The sequence below is a fragment of the Magallana gigas genome, chromosome 8 (assembly GCF_963853765.1).
Source record: "Magallana gigas chromosome 8, xbMagGiga1.1, whole genome shotgun sequence".
NCBI classification, from domain to species: domain Eukaryota; kingdom Metazoa; phylum Mollusca; class Bivalvia; order Ostreida; family Ostreidae; genus Magallana; species Magallana gigas.
The window spans coordinates 37,069,747-37,096,035 of record NC_088860.1 but is presented as its reverse complement, the minus strand read 5'-3'; the positions used below and the strand labels follow the sequence as shown (position 1 = coordinate 37,096,035).

At 31.5% G+C, this 26,289-nt stretch overlaps 1 protein-coding gene across 1 annotated transcript; it reads right to left on the bottom strand.

Annotated features, from left to right (window-relative positions):
• Positions 1–25,901, bottom strand: LOC105318910 (transient receptor potential cation channel subfamily M member-like 2). The gene is made up of 26 exons (XM_066070013.1): positions 25,676–25,901; positions 22,813–23,098; positions 22,453–22,562; positions 22,056–22,153; positions 20,568–20,737; positions 20,151–20,324; positions 19,819–20,013; positions 19,269–19,443; positions 18,847–19,012; positions 17,454–17,601; positions 17,160–17,226; positions 15,411–15,530; positions 15,179–15,309; positions 11,809–12,065; positions 11,085–11,228; positions 9,697–9,838; positions 9,236–9,310; positions 7,434–7,574; positions 7,199–7,330; positions 6,768–7,025; positions 5,846–6,023; positions 4,729–5,200; positions 3,628–3,806; positions 3,276–3,399; positions 2,871–3,081; positions 1–2,265 (listed from the first exon to the last, which is right to left on the bottom strand). Exons 2-26 carry the CDS (start codon positions 23,068–23,070, stop codon positions 1,750–1,752), a joined length of 4,641 nt encoding a protein of 1,546 aa, XP_065926085.1. The 5' UTR covers positions 23,071–23,098; positions 25,676–25,901; the 3' UTR covers positions 1–1,749.
• Between the last annotated feature and the right edge of the window lie 388 nt (positions 25,902–26,289).

Below are 26,289 nucleotides of genomic sequence, written 5' to 3'. Positions count from 1 at the left end.
TTCAAACGAGCAATGACGTTTAATTGTGCTTATACAACGTGATCAGTTTTATACGAGTGTTAATGCACATTGACCTTTTCACATTTTCAATGCAGACATACATGTAAGAGGAAATATACACTGAATGTAAATATTTGCATATCAGAATTCTAATTGCAGACATTACATTTTGATACAAAAATCAAATATAAATGCATATATAGCTGTAACAGAAGTTTTTATGTACATATCATATTTCGAAAAAGATAAACTAGTATATCGAAACAAAATATGCCATCATATGAATATATCAAAATATACCATATATGAGTCCATGTGTATGAACTCTAAGTTACTAATACTAAAATAAATACGCTTAAGGATAAATGTCTTTATAAACGGTTATCAGTAATCGGGACGGAATTTTCTCATAATCATTACAAAACAATATCTCAAATGTAAAACTTTTCCTGTCTAAATAACCAATTTCTGTGCAGTACAAAAAAACTACACGATTCCAAATGATTTTTTTCTTGATAACAAAAAAGTAAACAATTGGTGACAACACATACAATAGACATAACAACAGACATATAACATAACAGATCAACATAAAATAACTAACAACTTTATAAATCTACTTATATTTATAAATTAAATTTGAATTTTTTTAATCATGTATGCAATTTAATTTTCATTTTAATTTGCTCACAATCGTCGATCGATGAAAATGATTATGAAGCGCAAATATGAGGTTTTGGACCGACTTTAAAATGATCAATATGAAGAGGCACCATTTGTTATAAAACAAAAAACCAGACTTCAAAATAGAACCTTAAATAAACCTTTTATAAAAGACAGTGCTGACTAGCTAAAACAAGGCCATGAGTTTAATATGGGTATGTGTGAAATCATTATTGTATAATATTATAGAATACATCGTCTCGGATGTGTTACATGAAAGCATATGTTTATTGGGCGGATTCAAAAGATAAATATTGTAAAAGACCTTGTAAAATGTAAAAACTGATAAAAAATTATATATATGCATTTAATAAAAGTCAAGACTAGAAAATAGAGCTATTGTTAAGTCATCCTGTTGAAAGTAACTTTAAAAACTGTGAGCTTGACAAATGATTTAAGTGCAGACATTATTGAGTATAATTTTCTTAAAACATTGTATCGATTTAGGGACCAATCGCCTCCCCCCCCCCACACACACACAGCCCCAAAATTTGTAGATTTAAACATGTTGTAGATATATACATGTCGAACCTGATGAGGGAAAGTAGTAAGAATGTCAGTAACGTACTATAAAATATGCTGAAAAACATATGGGACATTTTGAATGAATATTTATATCGAAAACATTATTTATTTCACTGGCTAATGCTATTTTCCTCAGTATAGAGATTATCATGCAGTACATTGTGTTTGTATAGACGATTTTGAAAATTACATCAGTGTTGAAACAATAATTTTTACTTTAAGAAAAAAACCCCAGTTTTGTTTTGAATATTCTTTAATAGGTGTGTGTAGTTTTGCTAAAAAATAATCAAAACGTCACGGAATGGTAATATGGGACGAACTATTGATGAATTGTTCAGCTTTTGGTTTATCAATTAGCATACTATTAAATCAACGAAATTAAAGCTCTCGCTCTTATTCAAATTGCTCAACATGTTTTTTTTATTTTCAATCTTTGATAAATAGATTAAATTTTCAAATGACTCGTCAATTGCTGTTGTAATCTAGCTATTAATTTGAAAATTAATCTGAATCCGATAGCTGTCGATTTCGACGAAATCTTTGAAAAAGTTTAGCTCTAGATCGTAGCTCGTCTTCCGTACTACTCTCCGTCCGCCTCAGTGATAACCGTCTCCTCGTTATCCTGGGAACGCCTGTATCGGAACCACACGGTGATGATTCTGAACTGGTTTCCTCTGGAATACCCAGAGTTTTATACTGCACCGGATATTTTACTTGTTCGTTGTCCTCACTGTCAGACGAATGATGTTGTAATGACACACGCCGATGTGTGTAAAGAGTTCTGTTATCCGGTTTGCGGTTGATTGCCCATGGAGACAGATTTCTTGAATGTCTTAGAGGCGGAGTTATCCCGGTGGGCCCAGGAAGATGGATCCGAGCTTCGATGTCTGGTTCAATTATAGGTTCTGCTTCATTTTCTTGGTCTGTTATATAAATTTTCACTTCTTTCAATTTTCTCTTATATTTTCTGTCCTTCTTTGTCCCCGCTCTCTTAATTTTTTCTTCATCCTTCAGGGTCTATATGAACAAGACAAATCATATAATGAACAAGCTTTTAATTGAATCATCATATAAAGTTAACCTATACATTTGTAACATTTGATCTGTGTAAGCTTGTAAATGCTATCAACATGTTCATGTGAATCATTTTATTTAGATTTGCAATTATCTTATCTTGCATTTAGATGTGATTAAAGTATGATTTACTTGATTAATATTTACATCCGAGCATAGACAGTAACAGGGCGTGTGTTAACTGCATAATTGTTTGTAAAAAAAAATATGTTTAAATAATATTTTGAGATAATCTTAATTCAATGTCAAAACATATTCTCTCTCAGCACATCTATACTGCAACAATGATTTTCTTCCATAAACTTTACGATATGAAAGTAAGACATAAATCCAATCAATGGCGTTTTTGAATTAAAGCAGAAGAAGTATTTTATCGTAAAAAGATAGATTTCTCACATGATGCATCGTTTTTCACAAGTTCGGCAATAGATTATGTTATATATGACCAACATCTACGTTTTAGAATGATTGGTACTTTTCGTCACAAATTAATAAATACTGCTTGTAATATGTAACAGTTAAAATTAAGACAATGAACAACTTGAGACCTCTGTTGCCACCTCCATGGCTTCCTTCTCTTCTAGCTTCTTGGCAAACTCTATGACAGCCTTTGGTTTGGGCCATCTATTAGACTTTAACGTTATACGCTCAGATGTGTTCTCTCTCGTTAAGTTTGCTGTCTTTGTGTTGAGAAGTGTGAGGGCATCTTCCTGATCAGCCGTAAACTCTTCCTCCACAAGATTAAAGAGTTCCTCAACCCTGTTCATTTTAAACATTGAGAATTTTTTAGTCATCTTTTGTTGATATACTTGTGTATTTTGTGCGTTTTTAATTTTCATTTTAGAGAAATCAAAATCACATGTTGAACAATAACTTCGTATAAAATGCAAACTATGGTTTTTACTAAACAGCCATGTGGCCTCTGCACAACGTGATTCGAGCTTTAATGCTACCTTTTCTGAAGTTTGGACTCAGCCGAATCCTTGTGTTCTGATTTTTTATGCCGCAGATAGTTGGCCATTTCCTCCGTCTCAAAAAGTTGTAAATATTCCAGATGTCGCTCAGTAAACTGAACTCCTGCAAAGAAAAGCGACAAGATAGCAATGGACCATGTCGCTCACCTACACTTACCGGTCAGACGCAACCTAAAACTAGAGCAGATTCCAGGTAAACCCAAAATTTACTTCCGGGTTTTACTTGGGGTTTACTCGGGGTCTGCTTTTTAAAACTTTGCGTCTACTCATGGTTTACTTTGAGCGACATGTACCTTTAGGACCATTTCACATGACCTTTTTCAACATTTACCTTTAGAACTTTTCTCACAGCAAGTTTTTCTTGCTATCAGTTTGAAAAACAGGTACAAATGATGGATGATACTCAATGGGGGAATCAAGGCAGTCTTATTGTCAAACTCCATGGTTAAGAAGTACATTTGGAACTTCCAGATTTCGTTGGATTTTTCTTCCACTTTAGTAAAGATGTGGCTGAATGAAATCAAATTAAAGATTTACAGATTAACAGCAGCAAAAAAGGCTTAAATAATTTCACGTTCGTACATGTAGCAAACAATTGAGGGACGATGATATTTTCAGAGTTCTTTGTGAATAATCCTTTTTTATTGAGTCCACAAAAAATAAAATTGTCAAATGTACTTGACAGATAAATGCTAAATGTAAAAAGCCATGCAGTTGATACAATAATAGATAAATTTGTATTCTATAAACATTTATAACGTCAGGAACCTGTGAACAGCGCAGGGGTTATTTTTCTTAATGAATAACTGACGGTATTTTTCAATCTGATCCTGTTTTCCTGCTGTAGGGATACATATCAGTATCGACACAACTTTAATTTGATTTTTTTTTTTTAATTTGCATATCTTACACCAATGATATTATCATCTCCAAAGAAATGAGTTGTAAAAGGACCTAGTATATACACTTACTGGATTAGTAACTTCTTTACCGCTATGTTTACATTTACTTCCAATGAACGTTTTGAAAAAAAAAATCAAAAATTTAACATTTTCCTTCACATTAAAGACCACATCACGTAAAACATCCGTACCAACGAGAAACATCCATACGGGTATAATAAACTTGCTTATGAATCGTTGTGAAAAACACGATTTTAATAAGAAAAAATCTTGTAAAAACATTGTTTCTCATTAAAACAAATGGATGTGTTTTTCTTGTTGATACGAATCTGTTTCATAAAGTTTTAATAATGACACGAATGCACATATCTACGCGCAATAATGATTTGTTGTGTTACCCGTTGCAAAGTGTTTTGCTAACGCTGATGATAATAGAACAAATTATAAACAGCGTCTAAACCAATCAGATTTCAGTGTTTAAATTGAAAGCATAACAATTTAAATATAGTGACTAAGTAAACGCGCCTTACTTGAATATGGCAATGAGAAGATTGAACAACAGGATAGTGCCGATAATGAGATATCCTGCACACAGAATATATACCAATACGATATTTAGATTCTCCACGTTTAATATTTGCGGAATCGCTGTGTTATTCTGAGGTAGGGCATTACAACAAAGACATTCAATGTCCGTTATCGATGAATTGATCAAGTTCATCCGTACTGAGGAATTCCAGCGCGGACAGTTAATGTCAAATATCGACAAATTGTTGAAGTTTATCTGTATTGATGAATTCCAACAAAGACATCCGATGTCCGATAGCGATGAACTGGTCAACCTATTCTGTACTGAAGAATACCAACAAGGGCAGCCCTGTTCCGATTGCGATGAATTCGTCAAGTTCATCTGTAATGATGAAATCCAACAAGGACACCTAGTGTCCGATATCGATGAAGTAGTCGTCGGAGTTAAATTTGGACTTCCAGCGTTGTCCGCCGCTAAGGAACAAAAGGAAAAACTAATCTTAATTAATAATTGGATAAAGTTTAAGTATTAAACCATTGAAGTAAAAATACTTGAAACAACGCACAATAAAGGTCAAACTAAAACATTTTGCCAACTCTAGTACTGAATTATGGTTATTATTTTTGCAATCATAGAATTCTACATTTGAATATATATGATAAGAAAAACACAAAAAGAAAACATACCTGAACATGTTCTAATTATTATTTTAGAGCATTTGTACTGTTTTATCCACCATTTAAAGTTCATTCACGCATATGTTAAATTAAGCCGGATTTTACATATAAAATCTTGGTTTTAATTGATCAGTTAAGTATGTTTTTATTTTTATTTAATAAATAGGATCAGGTGGGTAATAGGAAATGTGTTGCAGAGTACCATATGATGTTTGTTTTAATATTTTTATATCTAGAAATTGTATTATGAAATAAAATGTTTGAATTATAAAGTTTCATTCCTTTGTGTGCATAAGTTTTTAGCTCAGTATTAAGTGCTTGTAGACTCTTACTATTGACAATTGCATTTAAATGCATTTGTTTAAAATGATAAACTTTTTAAAAATAAATATCTAGTTTTAAATATTTTTTTTGGCAATTTCATTAACTGAAATACATTACTTTTCATTGAATTATCAAAATCAAGTTCTCCATACAGCTGCCAGTAGGGATGAAATAAAATGTCTGTGAAGATTTTCCATGATGCTTCTGTTCGCCCATAGAGAAGCGAGTGCCTGGACACTCCGTAAGCCGCGAGAAAGACAATTACCACTAAGAGAAAAGTCGTAAGTTCGGCAAACTGGAAAAATACATAACATATTATTCAGTGTTGTATATTTTAATCGACTCAATTTCACTTGTCGCAAGTTCATATTGGTTTCATTTGACATGACAGTAACTGTAAAAAATAACTTTATATCGTGGAGGTAATTGATAGTAATGCAACATGAAATAGGTATAGTCTTCAGAGTGTAATTCTATTTTTAATGGTGTATAGTTAGAATGAAAGCTATTGTAATAGCACTTCTCTGGAATAGTTTCTTAAAGTAGGCATTTGTGTCAAACTTTAAGATAGTCACGTTTTTTCAGCATAATTTATTATTATGAAAAAGCAGACAAGTTTGATATTATTTTAGGCTTGTTTTGAAGGATATGTTCTTTACATTTTTTTTCAAATGTTAAGCCATAAAATTACAAGATAAACCCATGGTGGCCTACATGGGTCATCGAACATCATTTTAAAATTTGGCCACAGTGGCGATGGTCTTATGGTATATCGGATGTCACAATCGCGTACAAATCAGCATATATCATAATTCGACTATTCAAAAACAAAAGAGAGGCAACAATAGTTAGGTTTTGGATTTTTTTTTAAAAAAGGAACATTTGTCTACTAATGTATACATGTATCATTTTAAAATATGAATACAAATATAGACAAAATATAACATATTTAAATAGGAACTGAAAGAAAAAAAAACCATTCTGCCTTATTATTTGGAAACTTTGAAAATTTATCAAAGCATTGCAAACTCTGACTCACCATCATTTTGATCATCTCAAGCTTGGGTCCAAGACTGCTGTTTGCTGTGTACAGCTTCATTATTCGTATGTAGAAAATTATACAGTTGATTGAGAATACAATCCTGACATTAATCGCATTCTCGTTCGTATGCATTGTAATGACCTGAATCACAAATGCTAATAACGCGAACAATAGATTGAACAAGTCTATACATTTTAACATTCCGTACCAGTCTCTTATCTTTCCACCAAAAGTCGGGGATGGAAAAGTCAGTAGCTATAAAAAAAATTAACTCAATAATCTAACAATAGAATTCGAACTTAAGATTCATAAAAAAACATTTGAAGAAAAAATGATGACTAAATGTATATAATTATAAATTGTTAGCAACTAATATTTGCAAATATCTGCATACATATCGATATTGCAGGAGTTTGATGAAAACTTACTGTGTAAATTTCATCTACAATGAATGTAAAAATCCAAAATATGCAGATTCTCTCGATTGTGGTGATTTCGTTTGGTTGGTAGTCCACTAATAGAAAGTAGGTAAATAGAGCCACAAAGAAAATGTACAGGATCTGTAAAAAAAAATCAAATACTGTAAAAAATTTTATTACCATAATATGGGAAATACAATGTTTGAAAAAAAATCAACTAGCAGGATTCCAGTGTTTGAATTACCGAGTAATGGGTAAACTTTGTAATCGGAGCAGTGTAAAACGTTAGGATTTTCTGGAAAGTCCTGACTTTCTTCTCCCCCATCGCATCGACATTCAAAAAGGGCGTAAACAGCAAGAAAGGGAAAAATACAGTCACTAAGACCTTAAAAAAAATCCAAAGGAAACCGGTAAGCTTTATCCTGTCCGTATATACATAGTAAGTTCAATTTTCGCTCCATTCACTGGCATGCTATTTGTGCAATTAGATTATCAAATTTGTTAAAACTTATTAGATTCCAGCAGATTAAATGCATGGAAATGATTTGAAATAACAATGCTCAACTGCTATTTCTATTAATGGGGTGTGCGGCCATCTTAATCATTTGTGAATTAAAGAAATGTTTTCAAAAGATAAAAAAGCAATAATTATGACGTTCGGCATGTTGTTTTGTATGCAATGTCCGCACACAAGACCAGAAAAATGCCTTTGTTTATCACTAAAAATGTCAAAATGAAAAAAGATATCAAAGACGGTCATTTGTGTCGGCTCTACAAGCATTGCTGAGAAAAAGGTCAAAGCTTACTTATCTAAAATATCGCTTTGCATCACATAGAGTGCACTTTTCTTCTTAAAATGTGTTTAAAAACCATCAATTCGCACAAAATATTTTTCTGTGGCTATGGAGGTACACAGAAATTATATTTTCTTTGAAAAATATATGTATATTTTATTTTTCTATTTAAGACGATGAATTTTTTGGAACCCTACCCTACTTCTCAAACGAATAAAATTTAATTCATACTTATTAAACTTAGTTTCAAAAAATGGAACTGGTATAAATATGCCTCACTCTGTCACGTTCAACACGTATTGTTTTAAATTGGCATATTGTGCTTTTAAAGACACAAGAGTTTTATATATTGACTGGAATTTTCCTGTTCTAAAAACAGATCACATGCTGAATGATAGAAAACTTTTCCCTATTTTGAGGCAAAGTTACATGAATATGCAATATTCAACCTTTTCTTCAACAAATGGTTGTGGAAAGGAAGCCAATGAACCACACTCTTATTTTTTCAGATTTTAAATTTTCAAAATACGTCTGCACTTCCACAGTTGTTCTAAGTGATTAAAAACAGTTTTCTGTTCTTGTATGCCTTTTTCACAGAATAACAACATGTAAAACATCGTTTTTATTACTTTTTATCTGTTGACAACAGTGTTGGCCAGTTTTTGGCAGATACAAGCCAGTTCAAGAAATGTTAACATTGTTATTCTCAAATGTACACATCCCCTTAAGAGTATGTTTAAATGTCTACAATTTAACGTTATTTCATTATCTTCTTTGTTATCAATAGAAAGTATTACTTCATTTATTCAAAACAAAATCGTTTTCACATTAAGCAGTTTCACCAGGAATAATAGATATCAAGATTTTTAGCTGATACATTTAAGGTGTGATATAAGTTAGAAAAAGATCAGAAAGGATCTATAAACCATATACGTGTGTTGCTGATATACGTGTGTTGCATGAAGCATGAACAATTACATGTACGTTCATACTTGTTACAGATTGATTATCTTACTAAAAACAAGAACATAATACACATCGAACATTACCAACAATGAGCATTTTGTTTTTCAAAGTTTGACCTTAAGATTTCTATAAGATTCTATACGGTTCATAATTAAATGCTATTTATGATGAATTCATCATGCCATATCTGATGACAAAAATATTAAAATTCATCAAAAGATTACCCAAAAAAACCCTTTTTAAGATAAGTCAATGTGACTACGATTCACACAGGTGTTAAGATTACCTGCCATCGAGATAAAATCCCCCGGCGCCATGTGGCGTCGATCGAATTTCGACAAGCTACAGAGGAGAGATAAACCTTTAAAGAAAAGAGAAGTATGATAATCAGAGATGTTCAAATCAACAGTCAATTCAAATAATAATTTTTGTCCCACTTTCTGCTGCATGTTTGATAATTTGCTCATCCTTGAGTAAACAATTATTATCAGATTCTGCATTGCAGTAACAACTTATTCCTCAGAAGAATTTTGTGGTATAATAAAGTGTCTCTTTTTAAATACAATGTACACAATTAATGACCACAAACTGCACATTTCAAAATTTACATGTACAGCTTCAAAACTTTGAAATATGTCAATAAAACACATGTCCTTACAAATTGACCTTGTCATTTTATTTGTGTTGGCATCAAAGTTAAAAGCTTCGTTTTTTAGCATAAAATTTTGTACAGTAAACGAAACGCACCATGTTTTTTCCGGAGGCTGCGATCTGTAGACTGGTCATTTCACTCCAGGAAGGAGACTTCCTTTCCGCCAGCATCATCGCCTTCTCCTTCTGTTTTGCATGACATTCGTCAATCACGCTTCTTGCTAAGTGCTCAAACTCACTGTCAAAAGATATTACTGCCACTGCTTTCAACAATATTCGTTGCAACCAATTTTCGCAGATGTCGTTCTTCAGTTAATCAACGAAATTAAGTGCACATTGAAATGCCCTTTTCCTCATAACACATTAAATTAAAAAGACCATTGCCAAACTGTGTTTTCTCGATTTCGACAAAACGCGATGTTCACAAAATTATTGAAACCACAGGAAATGATACAGAAGCTATTTGGTTTTACAAACAAATATATGGATTGCAATAAATATTGATGCCACTCTGCATCAATTTATATAATTGTTTCTATTGTTAGAGAAAAATTAATATTTATCAGAATAACTTCGGTTAAATGGTATTGTTTCACATTTTAATTTAGCGAGACCCTAGAAAATGCAAATTCTAGTGTTGCAAGTTTTCATACTGGTTTAAAAATCTCAACTGTTAAGCAGTGAAAGCAATTTAACCCTACATAAGATATCTTAAATAGCCTTAGTCGTTAAGTAGTGGAAGCCCTTAAACATATCATAATCTACGGTAGAAAAAAAATCTTAGAATTGTGGAGAACTGAAAATGTGAAGTTTTAATCAATGGAAAGAAAGTCTGTATGAACAGTCTTTGTTAGTCCCAGACATAAACAATCGAATTTGATGCAATTATAATATATTTATTTGTACACTGTGGTATAACAATGCGGCGGCAAATACAATAATCATCGCTGCCAGAAAGTATTACATGCTGGAATCATACTCATTTATATAATTTATAGAATAATTTTCATCAGTGCTAGATGTGTCAATCGGATTAAAATCAGATCCTAGATCATCTCAATAATTTTAATGTCGCTTTACGAGCATCTGACAAAAGGTCACCTCCTGGTGAACTTTGTTTTTACAAATCAGATTGTCAGTTCCATTCCTCGGTTATGTGTTTTGGAAGTTATGCCTATGTATTCTCTGAGGGTGTCTAATATCAACTTTCGCTTCGTCTCTAGCTCGCTGATACCCAGAGATTCGAGAACATGTCCCAATGCTTCGTAATTGAACTCCATTTTTGTTTGAAACCCGAAAATACCATAACACGTTCTCTCATTGTCTAAGGTAATTCATGAATATCCGTAAATCAATGTTCACAAGGAGATGACCTCAAGCAGGGTTTCTCCAGAACCTCGTATAGCAACAATAAAAAAAGGAACGGATCATGGATCTGATTTTAATCAGATTGCTAGATAAGCCATTGTATATTTAAAACTTACTCTTTAAAAATCAACACTTTTTCTTTCAATGCGGATTCATTTCTATGAACATTCTTAGCCATGCTGCCATAAATTCTTGCTGCAGCCACTGCACTGGTGATTGGCTCACTCCCCATCTGCCAGGCAAACTTTGCCATCTTTTGTCTGATAAATATTGGATTAATAATTATCAAAATGACAAAAATCGTATACATATATGTATTCTCATTTAGGTTCTTTTTTTTAATTATCATGAAAAGGAAAATGAGTATCATTACTTACCAATTTAAAGCTCTTTATTTATTTATTTATTTATTTATTCATTCATTTATCTATTTATTTATTCCCAAATGCATGTATTGTAAATACTATGAATTCGTTTAAGGCTTCATACGAAATCGAAGAATTTTAAGAATATCTGTTTCTATTATAAATATATGTTTGTAAAGTTTTCCCTTATATTATAATGGTCTCGTTTAAGATCAATCTTCGCGTTCTACGAAGATATATAAACATGAGAATCAGAAAAATCTTTTTGAATGTAAAATTAATGATACTGTAAAATATTGCTTTTTAAAATATTTGCTAGTTTGTATATTGAAACTTGGGAGATCAATTCAAATTAACTCATATGAAGATATAATACCATTTAGATAAAGAACACAAAACAACTCAACCGCAGTTCATGTATCAGAATGATAATAAATAACTTCAAACTACTCATTGACTTTTTTGGTAACTCTACCTTAACATTAGAATGGACCAAACCATCAGCTGTTTATATGGATGTTTAAACAGCAGTTGTGGCTTCTCGGGTTTCAAGTCTAAGGAGTATTTTCTCCCTGTTATATTGTCATTAGTTTTCCTTTCCTCTATATCGTGGTCGTATTTGTACATCAGGGACTCCATTAAGCGTTTAAGATTGTCGTATGAAAACGTTGAGCGGCGAGTTTTACTACTCATCAATTTCTTTAGATGATCTGCGTCCGCTCGAAGTAATGACTGAAAAAAGCATACTGTTAAAAGTACCGTCGGGAGTATTCTGAAAGCTGAACACTGCTCGTAAATAGGCACCGTCACACAAATACCTGGTATGTAAACCCTTAGATTTCGTAACACCCGATTGCACATCTGAAGCGGTCTTTTGTGTTTTTTGGATTTTATGCATTTATGTCTAATTCTATGTGCATAGTCTGTTTGGAAATTATGCATTGACAAATTTATTTGATGTTAGTATTTTACAGGCTTGAAAAAAGTGCGAAAAACTTGATAATTCGCGACCGAGTAACACGGCGAGGCAATATGTACGTCCACCAAGGTGAGACCTCTACAGCAAAGGACTTTGAACTGTTTAGAGGTCTTTGCCTTATACAGGGGTCTTAGGGACAGCAGTGATGAAAGAGAAATATGGCGGACAGTGCCTATTTACGAGTGGTGTTCAGCTACACATCTTAGTTAAGGAACGTGAGCGGTAAAAAAAAACTTCTACTAGTTCTGTAAAATGTTATGCAAACGATTGTCATCAGTTTATATATGTACTTTATTAAATCAAAGTACTGAAGTACTGAAAGCCGGGCTCTTTTGATGTGTCTTTATGCATATTGTGTAGTAGAGACTAAATCTCTCTCTCTCTCTCTCTCTCAATCTCTCTCTATATATTTCTCTCTCTCTCATGCTTGTAATGTCGGCAAAGCGTCAGAGAGCGACCACATTTTGTAAGCGGCGACAAACAAGAATATGTCTGTCTGGTAGAAAAAAAATTCAACAGTTTTGCAGCAAGCGTTATAAATTCAATCCTCATTTCTTCAATGCGCAGCAAAGTAGTTCATGGAAATTCATGCGCATTGTATGTGTCCAAAATGCACAGTCTTGTCTTTAAAACACGTAATTAATAAGAAAACTTAAAAGATAGACAATTCTCTCGAAATTAAAAAAATACCAAAAAAAAAAAACCCAACACTTTTGACAAAATGTGGCTCTTTGTGTAACTATTTGGTATAGCGGAAGTTTTTACTTTGACGCTGTTCGGTTTTTAAAGTGTGGTGCTACATGTATTTATAGTAACATTAGCGATTTGCCTGCCTACAGCCAGGACTCTGCTTTCAGCAGAGCCCGGCTAAAAATGGGTAGTTAGTGTAATATTAATGGTACCGTAAAAGATTGTCGTTTTTAAATATTCGTTAATTTGTTTATTGAAACACGGATGTTCAATTAAAGTAAGTTGGAAATTTTTAAGAGCTTTGATTTTAGCATAAACAATAATAAACCCTTCCTATCAGCAATGGATAGGTAAATCTAGTGACCCGTTTAGTTTAAGTTCATAGAACTGAAAATTATTTAAAACCAATCATTAATGGAGGCTGGGTTATCAAATACTACCCATTTGATCTATCCTAATGGTGTTATTTTTTTTTAAACCAATTTAGATTATTTTAATAAAGAAATCCTCATAAGTTTTATATTAATTAATCAATTCAATATCTTCCTGTATTTTCTTCTCATGGAGACTATTCTAATCTTAGTCCTATTAAAAAGTGTTAACACCGTAAAATACGTAAATGCATGAAACAACTCTTAATTACAGATAACACATATACAAAAAGGTAAAAAAAAACCCTCCTTAAGGTAATTATCCATACGTCACAAAACAACGTCTGACGTAGTTTACGCGTTATTACGTCTAATCCGTGTCCGATCTACATGTTTATGAGACCTAACTTTAAAAGGTGTATTTCAAAACAGAGAAATCAAGCTGACATAGAAATCGAATAAAAAATCCTGACAACTGCAATCAATTAGGCCTACCGGGGTAGTAATCAGCGAAATAACATGACTGTGTCGATTGCGTACTCGTTTTGAAAATAAAGACCGCTTACTTTTGTCCTGCATAAACATTAATCCATTATAAGGTTGAATTTAATCCAATTATTTGAACATTAATCCCTGAAGATCGATAAACATCCAAAATGAAATCCTGACCGAGATCTATATTCCAGTGCATAAGGGAGATAAAAACACCAGGGGAAATAATTTGACCTACATCATCTTTATCCTATTCGCTTAGCAACAAGCATAGATTATTTTTCCCAAAAAAATGTTTTAGAATTAAAATCATGCGCTGAAGAGAAGTTATTTCATTATAAGAACAGACTTTAACACTAGTAAAAAAAGTTTAAATAGAGGTTTTGTCTTGAAAGCATATATCAGGTAGTTAGCATTATCCACGCATGTGACTGCAATTTCTAAATACCGATCTTGATCAGTAATACTTACCGATATCCAAAGACACCATCTTTTGCGATTTAAATAATACAGATTAATCAACAGTTTGTTTAAATCATGTTTTCTATTTAACAATAATTAAAAACTATTTTTTAGAGTTATGAAATAAAAAAAACCTATGCACTGTTTTATTTATACGGATCTTTTTTCAAATGTATATTTTAATGAATTTACCAAAAATATGCCAATTGTGATCCTGAAAGGGCCGGTCTCTTGGGTAATTTTATTTCCAGTTGATTAAGAGCGTTAAGGTTTAAATAATATCAACATTTTAGAGAATGCTGTACGTACGTTAAAATTATAACAGCTTAAATGCTCTTTGAAAATTTATTCATTTTATATAATTTGTATGCAGCTTTGTCTATTTTTTGATAAATAAGCAAGTGTAACATAGTTTTGAAATAATAATTCCTTTATTTTACATAGGATATAAGTCAAAAAATGTTTTTGTGAAAGTCAAATTTCAGACTTAAGCTTATTTTCTTTATGTATGAGAAAAGCGCCATTTTCCGCAATCGGTTCTATTTTTAGCAACGGTCCTAGCTTTCATGATACCGATGGACCAGCCAACAGGTTAAAATTTGATATGAACTTATCCTCAGATACACGTTTAAAAATATGAAAAAAATTCTGTACGCATTTTATTTATCTAGTTGGGTATGGACCATTACCTTAACTGTTTAATTCTTTCAGATGATGCATATGATCTTAGGATGCATCAAGTGTATGAATATTTGATTCACAAAGAAAAGTCAATATAAAATACATCCAAAACTATTTTACCAGATGCTTAAAGAAAACTACTTTTTTTATTCATGAGATCTATAACTGACCTTTTGGTAAAGTTGTTGTAACCTCTCCTTCGAGAGAAACTCCTTCATCCCTACGTTTTGTTGTAAAATCAATGCAACAAACTCTACCTTTTCTTCGATGATTGCTTCCATTAGAATGTCATCTAAACTTCCTAAACCACAAAGAGATTGAGTTCAATCAGGATGGATAAAATTACGATATGTGCACTGTGCAAAAATTAAATTTAAAAAAAATTATCGAGATATTCCATACTTGGTGGCCACAACACATCTTCCCTGAAGATCTCTTCTTGGGCGATGTCAGCTCTGTTCCAGGTCAAAGCCAACTGCAGTTGGTTCTTCCGGATTTCAAAAGAGTCCTCTGCAGCTTTAGCTAAAATAATATATTTCAGCAATAAATATTTTGTTCAAACTGCTGTAAGCCAATTATCTCTCTTTGCCACTAACTGCCATTCTACTGCCTCCTACTTTGACTGAGTTGACTATTAAACAACATCAGGTCTACATTTTGATTTTACACATGGTAAACTTAAGTTTTATTTTATGTTGATAAAGTTTTATTTTTTTCATTGATGTTAAAATTTCACCAAAATGTTTTATCTTCAGCTCATACTATCTTTAAACAGGCTTTAATCGAGCGATAGTCGAGTAATCGTTCATTTATTTGTACCTGTGTGTTCTTTAAACATGATAATATTACTGTCATATACACCGTCCCATTAAATCAAAAACATTTAAAAACTTAATTTGAAATTAAATAAAAAATTATTTCATCTGAATGTCAATTAGCAAATTTTGGTTTTTCTTTTTCCCTTGTGACGCTTGCACACACTTGAGCTACATGTCACTTAACGCAAATCAAACGTGTTTCATGTTTAGTCATGATTGTCCCTTCCTAATCAGCTATTGGAGTTTATCATTATAAAAACAAACGCCTTCCGATTATTTTTGACATCAATTATTTATTTATGCACTGATCGAATTGATAATTTACAATAAAAGAAACATTCAATTGTTCCTTGATTCAAAATGATATTTTGATCAGATCAATGAATTAGAGGCTTAGGATATATACCAGGGGCACCGATGAAATGCACTTTAACTTATGAATCAATAACAAATATAAGAGGAAACTGTTTACTAAATGAGTACGAGTAGTCAAAACGTTAATGCGTTGAAAAATGAAATGTTTCTATTTTTCTTTTAACCAGTAAATCGACTGACAAAATTTTATTCGATGATCGTCATGTCAGAGCAAAAGTGTAGTAAATGTGTACTTGAATACTCGTTGACATCATTAACTTTTGTATTCTAGAGAAATTATCTGTTTATTGTGTTAAAAAAATAATAAACCATAATTAATTTAATTACAGAAGAAAGGCCTCCTACAATATTTTAGCATGGTACAGAGGGTTGCAAAATGTATCAACAGTGGAAATTTGCATGAAATTTTAAATTTTTGCAAAACAATTGCTGATCTCTGAGATATCAGTATTTTACCAGTGCATAATTTAAAAAGTATCAGATTATGTAAAACTATTACCTTTCCCAAGATAAAAATGTTAAGGTCAAATATACAAGTATGAACAGAATAAAAAAAAATCCAAAAAACATTAACTTATCATTATTTCATATCTAATTGGGTTGTGAAATACTTAATATAAATAATAATAAAATCCAACTTTAAGACACAAAAACCCCATTTGAAGTGTAGTGAAAATACATTTGAGCTGCACTCAAGGTCAATTGAAATGTCTTTTCTGAATAGGCATGCAATTAATGGAAACTATAACTTTGAAGACTACAATAAAATATTTCATTTCATTTTTACAATACCAGTTTTATCTGATTCAACGAATAAGAATTTTACTAAATCAGTAAGCAATTTCAAACGATTTTGGATATCAACTAGGACCATCAACACAGGTTTCTACTCTGATAGTATTATCTGTCAATGATTCCTATCATATCATAGCAAATATGGTAGAATGTTTATACTCACAATTCAGCAAGGCCGTAAGAATGGCAATATCGAGGTCTTCATGTTTGTTCATTGGAAAGATATTAATCTGTTAAAAAAAAAATAAAAAGTTAATAGATTTAATCCTTTTATAAACCATGAATTACGAAAATTGTTTCAGATAATTTATTTTTCAATACATTATTTATACATTTACAGAAAGTCAATTAAGGAGGCCGAGAGGTCAGCAAATTATTCATTAGATGTAAATCTGTATTTGACATTTATATGTATTATAGTAATAAGAATTCCATATATTTTAGCTTAAATATGTACCAAATTTCTGTGTTCCATGCATTTCATGACATTGGTAAAATGAATTTCTATATTCTTATCAATTTCGTTCTCCTTCCATCTCCCCCCGTAGGCTTCATTTATCTTGTCTCTCAGTTTGATTTCATGTTTTGATTTCAGCACCCCTTTGCTAACAATGAAAAGAGATAACTAACCCATTAGCACCTTCATGTCATCTACAGTAGATTCAAACATATCTTTTACAACACTCACCATAGCATAACATAGCATTGAAATCCCATTGCATAACATTGAAAGGACTAAGTGCGGTTTTATGCAATTTTTGCCCCCCAAAATCAAAGTTCTAGAAAGAGCTTTAAAATAAGGTGAAAGATAGTTAAAATCATATTGGAAATAAAGGTGTAAAAAGTTATCACCACAGTGACGTCATTATGTAGAAATGACGTCATGAATATTGCATTATTTTGATAAATTAATGTTTTGTGGCAAAATATGGGTGTTTTCCGATGATTTTTCGACTGGGAAACATCGAGCGCAGGCTTGCTCAAGTAGCATTTTTTAGTATGATATGTATAACTATCTGAAGAAAAACATATTTTAAAATCGCACTTGAGCAGACCTGCGCTCTATATTTCCGAATGCAAAATATAGAGCAAAAATGAGAATATCTTCATTTGTTTGCAAATTTGTGGGAATTAGGTCATTTAGGTGACGTCATAGATAAACAGCGAGTGAGCAATGATGACTAAAATCAAGATTAAAGTTATAGGCATCCTCTTTACAATGATTTCTGAAGATTTCATTTTTATACGATACTATTTAAAAATTGGTTGAAATCGGGGGCAGATATTTGACCATACCGCACATAGTCCTTTCATACCATAACATTGAATCTCATAGCATATAATTAGATTCTCATAGCATATCATATCATACCATAGCATAGCATACAACATCATTTCAATTCAGTTTGTAAAGATTGATTAGAGAATAAATGTTTACATTGCAGAAAAGTGGTTAACTGTGTTTTTTTTTAATATTTTAATTCGAAATGTTTGTATCTCCTCTGTATGTGGAGGCGTTTTTTTCTTAAAATCTCATATCATCACATAGCAAAGCATACTATAGCATACCATATCATTAGGCCTTTCGATTCAATTTATCGTAGCATAGCACACAAATCTCGTAGCATATCATCTACATCTCTTAAAATATCATTAAAATCCCATACCATAGCATAACATTTCTAAAAGATATGCATGAAATGACTGTATTAACATGGTGAATACTGAAAGTAATAACATTATACAAAATTTTAATCAAACTTGTATTTATACCAAATAGTTTCTTTATTTTTATTTTTAACACTGTTTTATACATTTTCTTGTAACATTATTCAGGGGTAATAGCTTACCTGCTACGTGTGTGAGAATAAGCATAGGCCAGGATATCTGCCGCCCGGCCCGTTCCTGAACAGACGACAACAGGAATATTGTGATTGAGAGACACCATAGCGTCATTGATAGCGTCAGTCCCGCCCTCTAAGATCACCAACACAACTGGTATTCCTAACCCACCAGCTGTCAAAATTACGAGGTAATCGATATATTCTCTCTAATTAATATATATATATATATATATATATATATATATATATATATATATATATATATATATATATATATATATATATATATATATATATATATATATTTTTTTTTTTTTTTTTTTTTTTTTTTTTTTTTATTTCGTCTGGCCAAATTTTGGATTTTTATTTAAATATCTTTGTAACACCCTAAATAAAGAATTCATTGAAAACATTCCATTCATTTATACCTTGTGTTGGTTTAGAGACTTTCTGCTCAAATAAAGCCCGAAACTTCGATGCTCCTTTATAATTGTTCCTGAATCCATCGTCCACAAACACGAAGTGTGTGTGATTTGGATTTAAGGGTACAGGCTTACCATGTTGAATAATGTTGCTGGTCTGAAAATGCACCGGGAAACAGCCCTAAAATAAAAACAAGAACTGAGTCGATACAGAAATATGATTTAATCATTCGTTTTGATTGAGTTACTTATTTGTTGATGAACATTATATTAGTAATGTTTGCACTTATACCGAGAAAAAAGTTGGGCATTGAGGAAAATAGAAGACAATTTCATCATTTCTATAAGCAGCTACTTTAAGGAAAATCCTAGAAACAAAGTAGAACCATCTAGGACGAACTTTAAAATCCCATCATTCCTACCTTACGTTCACTCTTATTAATTTACTACTGAACATTTAAAGAATAAAACAATATCTTTCATGCATTAATAAATGAAACTGTGTTACATGTAGTCTCAAATTACTATAAAAAACAAAATTGGTCACTGTACTCACATTTCCGTCACTCTCCAAGTTTTTCCTGTCTTTGACATATCCCCATGGCCCTATTCCGATAAGTCGCAGGGTGTGGGTGATTCTGTCGTTATCCCATAGAAAGGACTGTCCCTCACTGACCGCATTTCCGACAGCCTTCATCACCCCAACGTTTGATCCAGTCGTAATCATCCAAGCGTTTGTTGACTTTCCTGCCTTAGGAGGATATTTACCAAAAATGTAAGTAAACTGGCAGAAAGTAATTATTTTAGGAAACAATATAATAGGCCTACGATTAGGAAGAGAAGCAGGATCAGAAATAGGGGGAAGAGATGTAAGATGATGTAATATACCTTAATGAGACCAGTGTTGAAGGTTTCTCTCATCTTGTTGTCCAGCTTGAAGCTCTTTGCCCCTCCTATTACAGATATACACAAGCTGGGACGTTTGGGTTCCATTATTTTCCAGTGTTTATCCATTAGTTCCAGGCATCTGTCTACCGAGTCATTGTGACTTAGTCGAATATACTGAAATAAAAGTTTCATCAGTTCGACGTACTATGTAATATATTTGTTCATGGTACCCTTTAGACTCCAATGATTACATATAGAATAGGAACTAAAGTGCAGGCACATAGAAAATGGTTATAGTATAGAACTTCTTTTGTAACATTTAGACACACACAAATCGCAAAAGATTATATTAACCGTTAAACATAAAGAATCACATATTTGAAGTAATTCTCTTATGAAAATGACACAAACAACTACCTTGGCAGGTTTGGAGTTTTCATAGTTTACGAAACAGATTTTGCCAAACGTCGAACAAGACGTTTTTCTGAAAGCATCCTCTTTAGTCCATGTAACTTGGGATAGAATTGATGCTAAATTTTCTGGAGGAGCATTAAAGAGGTTTCCATAATTTATGTGGCTTCGCAACTCTGAAATAGTATTGAGAATTAGAGGCTTAATGGACAATTTAAAAGCAAGTATCCATTTATTTCACATTTTTTTAATTTATAAGTGCTTGATATTTTAAAGCATGGACATTATGTGTTGGGAAGTTTAGGATTAGAACGCTAAATGAATACACAAACACAATTACAGAGGCAAATTAGACAAATTTTCCAATTAAATCAACTAAATACATGGATATGTACGTGTAATGACTTGTATAAAATAAAGTATTTATGGCACTTGAGATAATTGATTTTATCACATTTGCCCGGTAATCATTTTAAAAATCCTTATAATTATTGAGTATCTGATATTTCAATCCAATATCTTTTTAAAATTACAAACATTAAGATTTCCCCTTTTGAAAACCACAACGTGTAAATTTAAAGTAATGCTTCTTGAGATGAAGAACTATGTCTTTGTATTCTACTTTGATCTTTACACTACTTTGGGTCGCATTTTTGTCTGGTAGCGAGACAGTGTACTCTATTACACAATGCATGGATCGTAATTTGCAACGTGTCGTTTTGTAGTTTCGAGTAGAAAACCAATAAGGAGATATGCTCTTTTATTAATTCTAATATAAGCTTCAAATGCCCCGTTTTATAGTTTCGAGTAGAAAACCAATAAGGAGATATGCTCTTTTATTAATTCTAATATAAGCTCCAAATGCCTCTTGTGATCAACCATTAAGAGAGAGAACGTACATGTAGTTTCGACTAACGTTATTCCATATAATATAAGAATTATTATAAAATAATATACCAAACCTTAAACTTTTGGTGTCTGCATGAGGAGGTAATAATTAAGTGCTCTAAATTAAATACATTCAAATAAGAATTTTGCTTGAAACCAAAAAATAATTTCATTTCTGATAAAATAAAATAATCTCCTTCATGTGGAATAATGGGTTTTCAAATGAATGGAACAAAATGAACCCCTTTTACCAACGAATACTTTGTAATATGTTTACATTAAATTCCTTTAAAATTAAATCAACCCCATTGTTTACGTTAGTCACATAAGTGTCATGCAAAAGATAATGAGCAATTATTGACATTGATTTTATTTGACAAAAATGAACAAGAAATCACTGAAACAAGTCATATATGAAGAACAATATCAGAACGCTATCTAAATAAGGGAGACATTCCAAACCATTAATGTCAATAATATTTTAATCTACTCGTTCATTTACATGTATTATATAAGTCTAGAATGGCCAATTATTCCATGGAACAAGACATGGTTAAATATTGACATCCCAAATTGTCCAGGTGTTAATTTGAAGAAGATACTCACCTTCAGGAACAAGAAATGTTTCCACAAGTTCCCTTTCAGCAAAGTTTCGGGCGTTAGAAATCCCAACATGCTCTGTAAAAATTTCTCCACAATGACACCTAAAGGAAAGAAAGAGAAATAAAATAAATACTGACTCAAAATATTATGATCTGCCATCAAACATTACCTTACATGTTTTCTCTTTTAAAATTTAAATATCAGATATCCAAGTGCACTTAGTCTAATAATTTAAACTTATGCAAGTATACAATTGAGAAAACAAATATTTGAAAAACTCAATAGGTGAATTAATCTTTAATTTAACATTAAATAGAAAATTAACATTTCTACAATTCTTTTGAAAAATATGCCTTCTTTGTTCTAAGATTAACCTTACTTTAAATCCCTGAAAACTTACTTTAAATCCCTGATCTTTTTTACCCCAATCTTTTCAGGATCTGGTACAAATTTGCTACACTCAATTTCGTGAAAATTTTGTTTCACAAAACATAGATGTGCTTGATTTCTCTGAAACAGTAAATTGACAATATCAGATTCAGTTATCGCAAAGATGTTTGTTGTGTCATGATCAATCTAGTTGTTTAATTGTACCGATAGTATAATTTCATTAGTGTAACCACTACATTTATTCCATCTTGTATATAAATGCCATACATATCTATCTATAAAATGAAAGTTTTTGAAGATACAAATGTACATAGTTCAAGCATATCCTGCATATTATTTAAGTTCTCGTACATACAACTTTTTTACATACTTTATGGAAGTCAGATTCTTTGCTCTGTCTATCTATGCGATCTTTAGGAATGCGACCAAGTCCTGGAATCTTTTTGCGCATTTCTGAGTATCGAGCCTCTTCTAACGTCAAATCTGTCTGTATCTCGTAGTATCGGTCCTGTTGGTATTTTCTCTCGGTCAAGGTCGACGGTCCTGCTCCCCCTTGGTCTGAACGAAATTTAACCCTGTCATATTTCTCTGAGGGGTGTATCTTTGTGTCCATAACAATACCCGCCATTTTTTATCTTTTATCTCTTGGTTTCTTTCTAGAAAAAAAATTATGTCAACTTTGAGTGTATGAAAAGCAGCACATTTATTAAAAATTGGTTAATAATTGGTTTTTGACTTCATGCTAAATTTCTGATAAAAATAAAAATATACTAGTTAATGATATATGATTTGAATTAGGATCGACAATGTGTGATATACACAGATAAAGTTGCCAGCGAATTACAGCAATACTACTTACGAGTACTTTATGAAAACAAAACTTGGTTTATTTCAATGATATGCTTATAATTTGTTATTTTCATCTCTTATAAACCAGTTTTAAGAAAAACCTATGATATGGCTATTGAATGAAAGATGCAAATAAATGTTCTAATTGTTCGATGCATTTGTTAATGAATAATGTATCATATCTTATGGTTATTGATATAAAGCTACACATTCAGTTTCTGTAAAACTGTTTACTAATTGTGATGTATACGTAACTATGTCATTACTATGCCATAATGAAATTGACAATGCATTAATAGTGCCTGTTTGGGAGAGTATCAGTTGAAATTGACAACCCAAGAAAACCAGTGTCAACTGACACGAAGCTCACTATTTATTTTATTATATTGAATGTCATAATTTTAAAGAAAACTTTACTGCTCTTATTTATAAATTGACATGAATTCTACGGCACACCGAACGCAAATAGTTTACGCGCATGTAACAATTTTTTGTGTTACCCGTTGGTTGCCAAGTGTGCTGCAAACGCTGACGGTAATAGAACGGATTATAAACTGTGTCTAAACCAATCAAATTTCAGTATTTAACATTATTATAATTCTTATTTATATTGGAATATGTCAATCAATGAAACCTACGATTTAATGTTTGTTTAGTTTAGATGTATGATGCATATATAATGAGCATTGCCATTCTACATTGACCACAAAGACCTTTCTCAAACTTATTCGGTAGGGATCAAATACATAAAAAAAAATTAAATCTTAAAAAAGAAAATAGAGTTTGATAATAATTTGGTGTACAAAGTTGGTTTTTACAAGTGAATTGACAGTGATTCGTTAAACAAGAATTGATGCCATTGGTTTGTCTACATTAAAAAAAATGTGTTTAATTTGCCCATTAGCATGATTTTTGCTCATCTAAGGCATTTCTATGTGTTGTTCCATGACCCTCTGGCAAACAATGCTAGAAAATTCAAATCAGTGCTTAATTTATATCTGGAAATAATTTTAACAACAATGTTTGACGTCGAAAAATTCCAGTCTTGACGTTGTTGCTAAACCCTACACATCGTTTAGTTATATTTGTTATTATTTCTTTTACAGATGAGTACACATATTTATTTATATAGGCGTATGCAGTAAATTGTGGTCAAATGATATCAGGTTACTATGGATTTTTAAATCAGTTTTGGCAAATTCAAATTTTGATAAAGCCAAAGTCGAATCATTTTATTTACCATTCATTGAATGGGAGGAAAATGAATTAAAAGAAATTTGTTCATGCTAACCACTTTTCCAAACAAATTCTAAATAAGAACTTTAAACATATCAAATTATCTTATTCATAATCAAAACAAGTTGTGGTCTTAAAGTACTCCAAGGTTGTTATTTAACATTTGTACGAGGAAGTTTATATTGCTACCATGGCACCATTGTCTAAGTCCATAAAAGATGTTTAAATATTAATCTCTTAATCTTTTACAATTTTTTTCAATTCGTTATTTTTTTAGCGCTCTGAAAGGAAATTCGAACTTGATTTTACCCGCACACGCTTTTACAAAACTTTACAACAAGAAATTTAGTTACTGCAGAATAGCGCACAGACTTTAGATATGCATACAGAAATTTTTCTTCCTATAACTTGGTTTCTATCATTTACATTTGGTCTACACTGACATGACATTTTACATTTATGGATAGTTGTATTATTTTTTTTACAATTTTACTCCGTCTGCAATTAAAAAAAAATTTGTTTACCATACATGCCACAGACATTTCAATTATGTTCATACAGAAATTTTTTTCCGCACATCTCTGATATATAAACTATTTTAACTCTTATTCTAAGTTTTGGCTGAAATCAATACTCGCCAAGTATATATCGGCAGTAAAATATTCAAAAATGAAATAGGAAGTAGCGGTAAAAACTGAACATTTGCACGGAACAACATTAGCCGGGAAGGTTTAGATGTGTCTTGTAGGTACTGAATCTATAAAGTAGAAAATTAATTTTCAAAAAACTCTCCTTCATTTTGAAAATGGAAAAAATATCTAAATTCCAACCTAGAACCTATAAACCAATTAATAAATGAACCAAAAAAAACTGCACTTAGAAAGATTGAAAATTTGAAGTTAGTATCGGATATGTTATTAATCAATCGAAACACATTTTTCTAAAAACATTTTCACATTAATTTATATGAGAAACACGTCACTTAGAATTGAATGTTGTTATGGCAACAATTTCAAGATTCAATTGAAGTTATAAAGTTGCAAATTATTACGTAGGCTGTATTTCATTTTTTATGTAAACTTGAAATTAGACTGTATATACCGTATCTGTCCAAAACGAAAGTAGACCATTTTATTTTATTTACTTACATCTCTTATGGTATCACAAGTAGGGGAACTAATATCATGCCTCAAATCAATTATGTTCCTCATACATTTCTGAATCATAATTTGGTGCCAGTAGATTATCCTTCTTAAAAGCTCCTTTAAAAAACATTACGGATTGTCATGTGAACGGAAGTGGTGGAATCAGCAGAGAATTTAAAGACTTCTTCGTTTTACTGTACAAGATTTTTTTAAAATTCCCAAGGTTGGCCTACTTTATTGATCTGTTGGAGAAGTAATTAAATCTACCGATGTTAAATCGCTCTTGTCTAAAAATAGATTAGCTCATATTATTGAATGTTGCTAGAACTTTGATATTTTGAATTTGTAAGCAGATAAAGAGCAATGAGTGCTGTATCATATGTTTAGTGGTACTCAATTAATACTTACTAGATATGACAATTTGAAAGTATCAATGTACTTAGTTTATTAAGCAAACAACACATATCAAATTGTTGTTCAACATCAAATTAGTTGGAGTTATCTATATTTGTGCAAGATACACTTTTTAAACTAAGTATATCAATTGTATCTTTCAAAACACTTCATTTTTCCAAATAATTGAATAAATAATGAAAAAGCACTTTCAATATCTGAAC

Coding starts and splice junctions, on each gene's coding strand:
- LOC105318910 (XM_066070013.1), bottom strand. CDS start 23,070: ATGGCGGGTATTGTTATGGACACAAAGATACACCCCTCAGAGAAATAT. Junction 7,026..7,198: donor TTGTAGATGAAATTTACACA/GTAAGTTTTCAT, acceptor TTTTTTTTATAG/CTACTGACTTTTCCATCCCC. Junction 2,266..2,870: donor CCATGGAGGTGGCAACAGAG/GTCTCAAGTTGT, acceptor TTGTTCATATAG/ACCCTGAAGGATGAAGAAAA.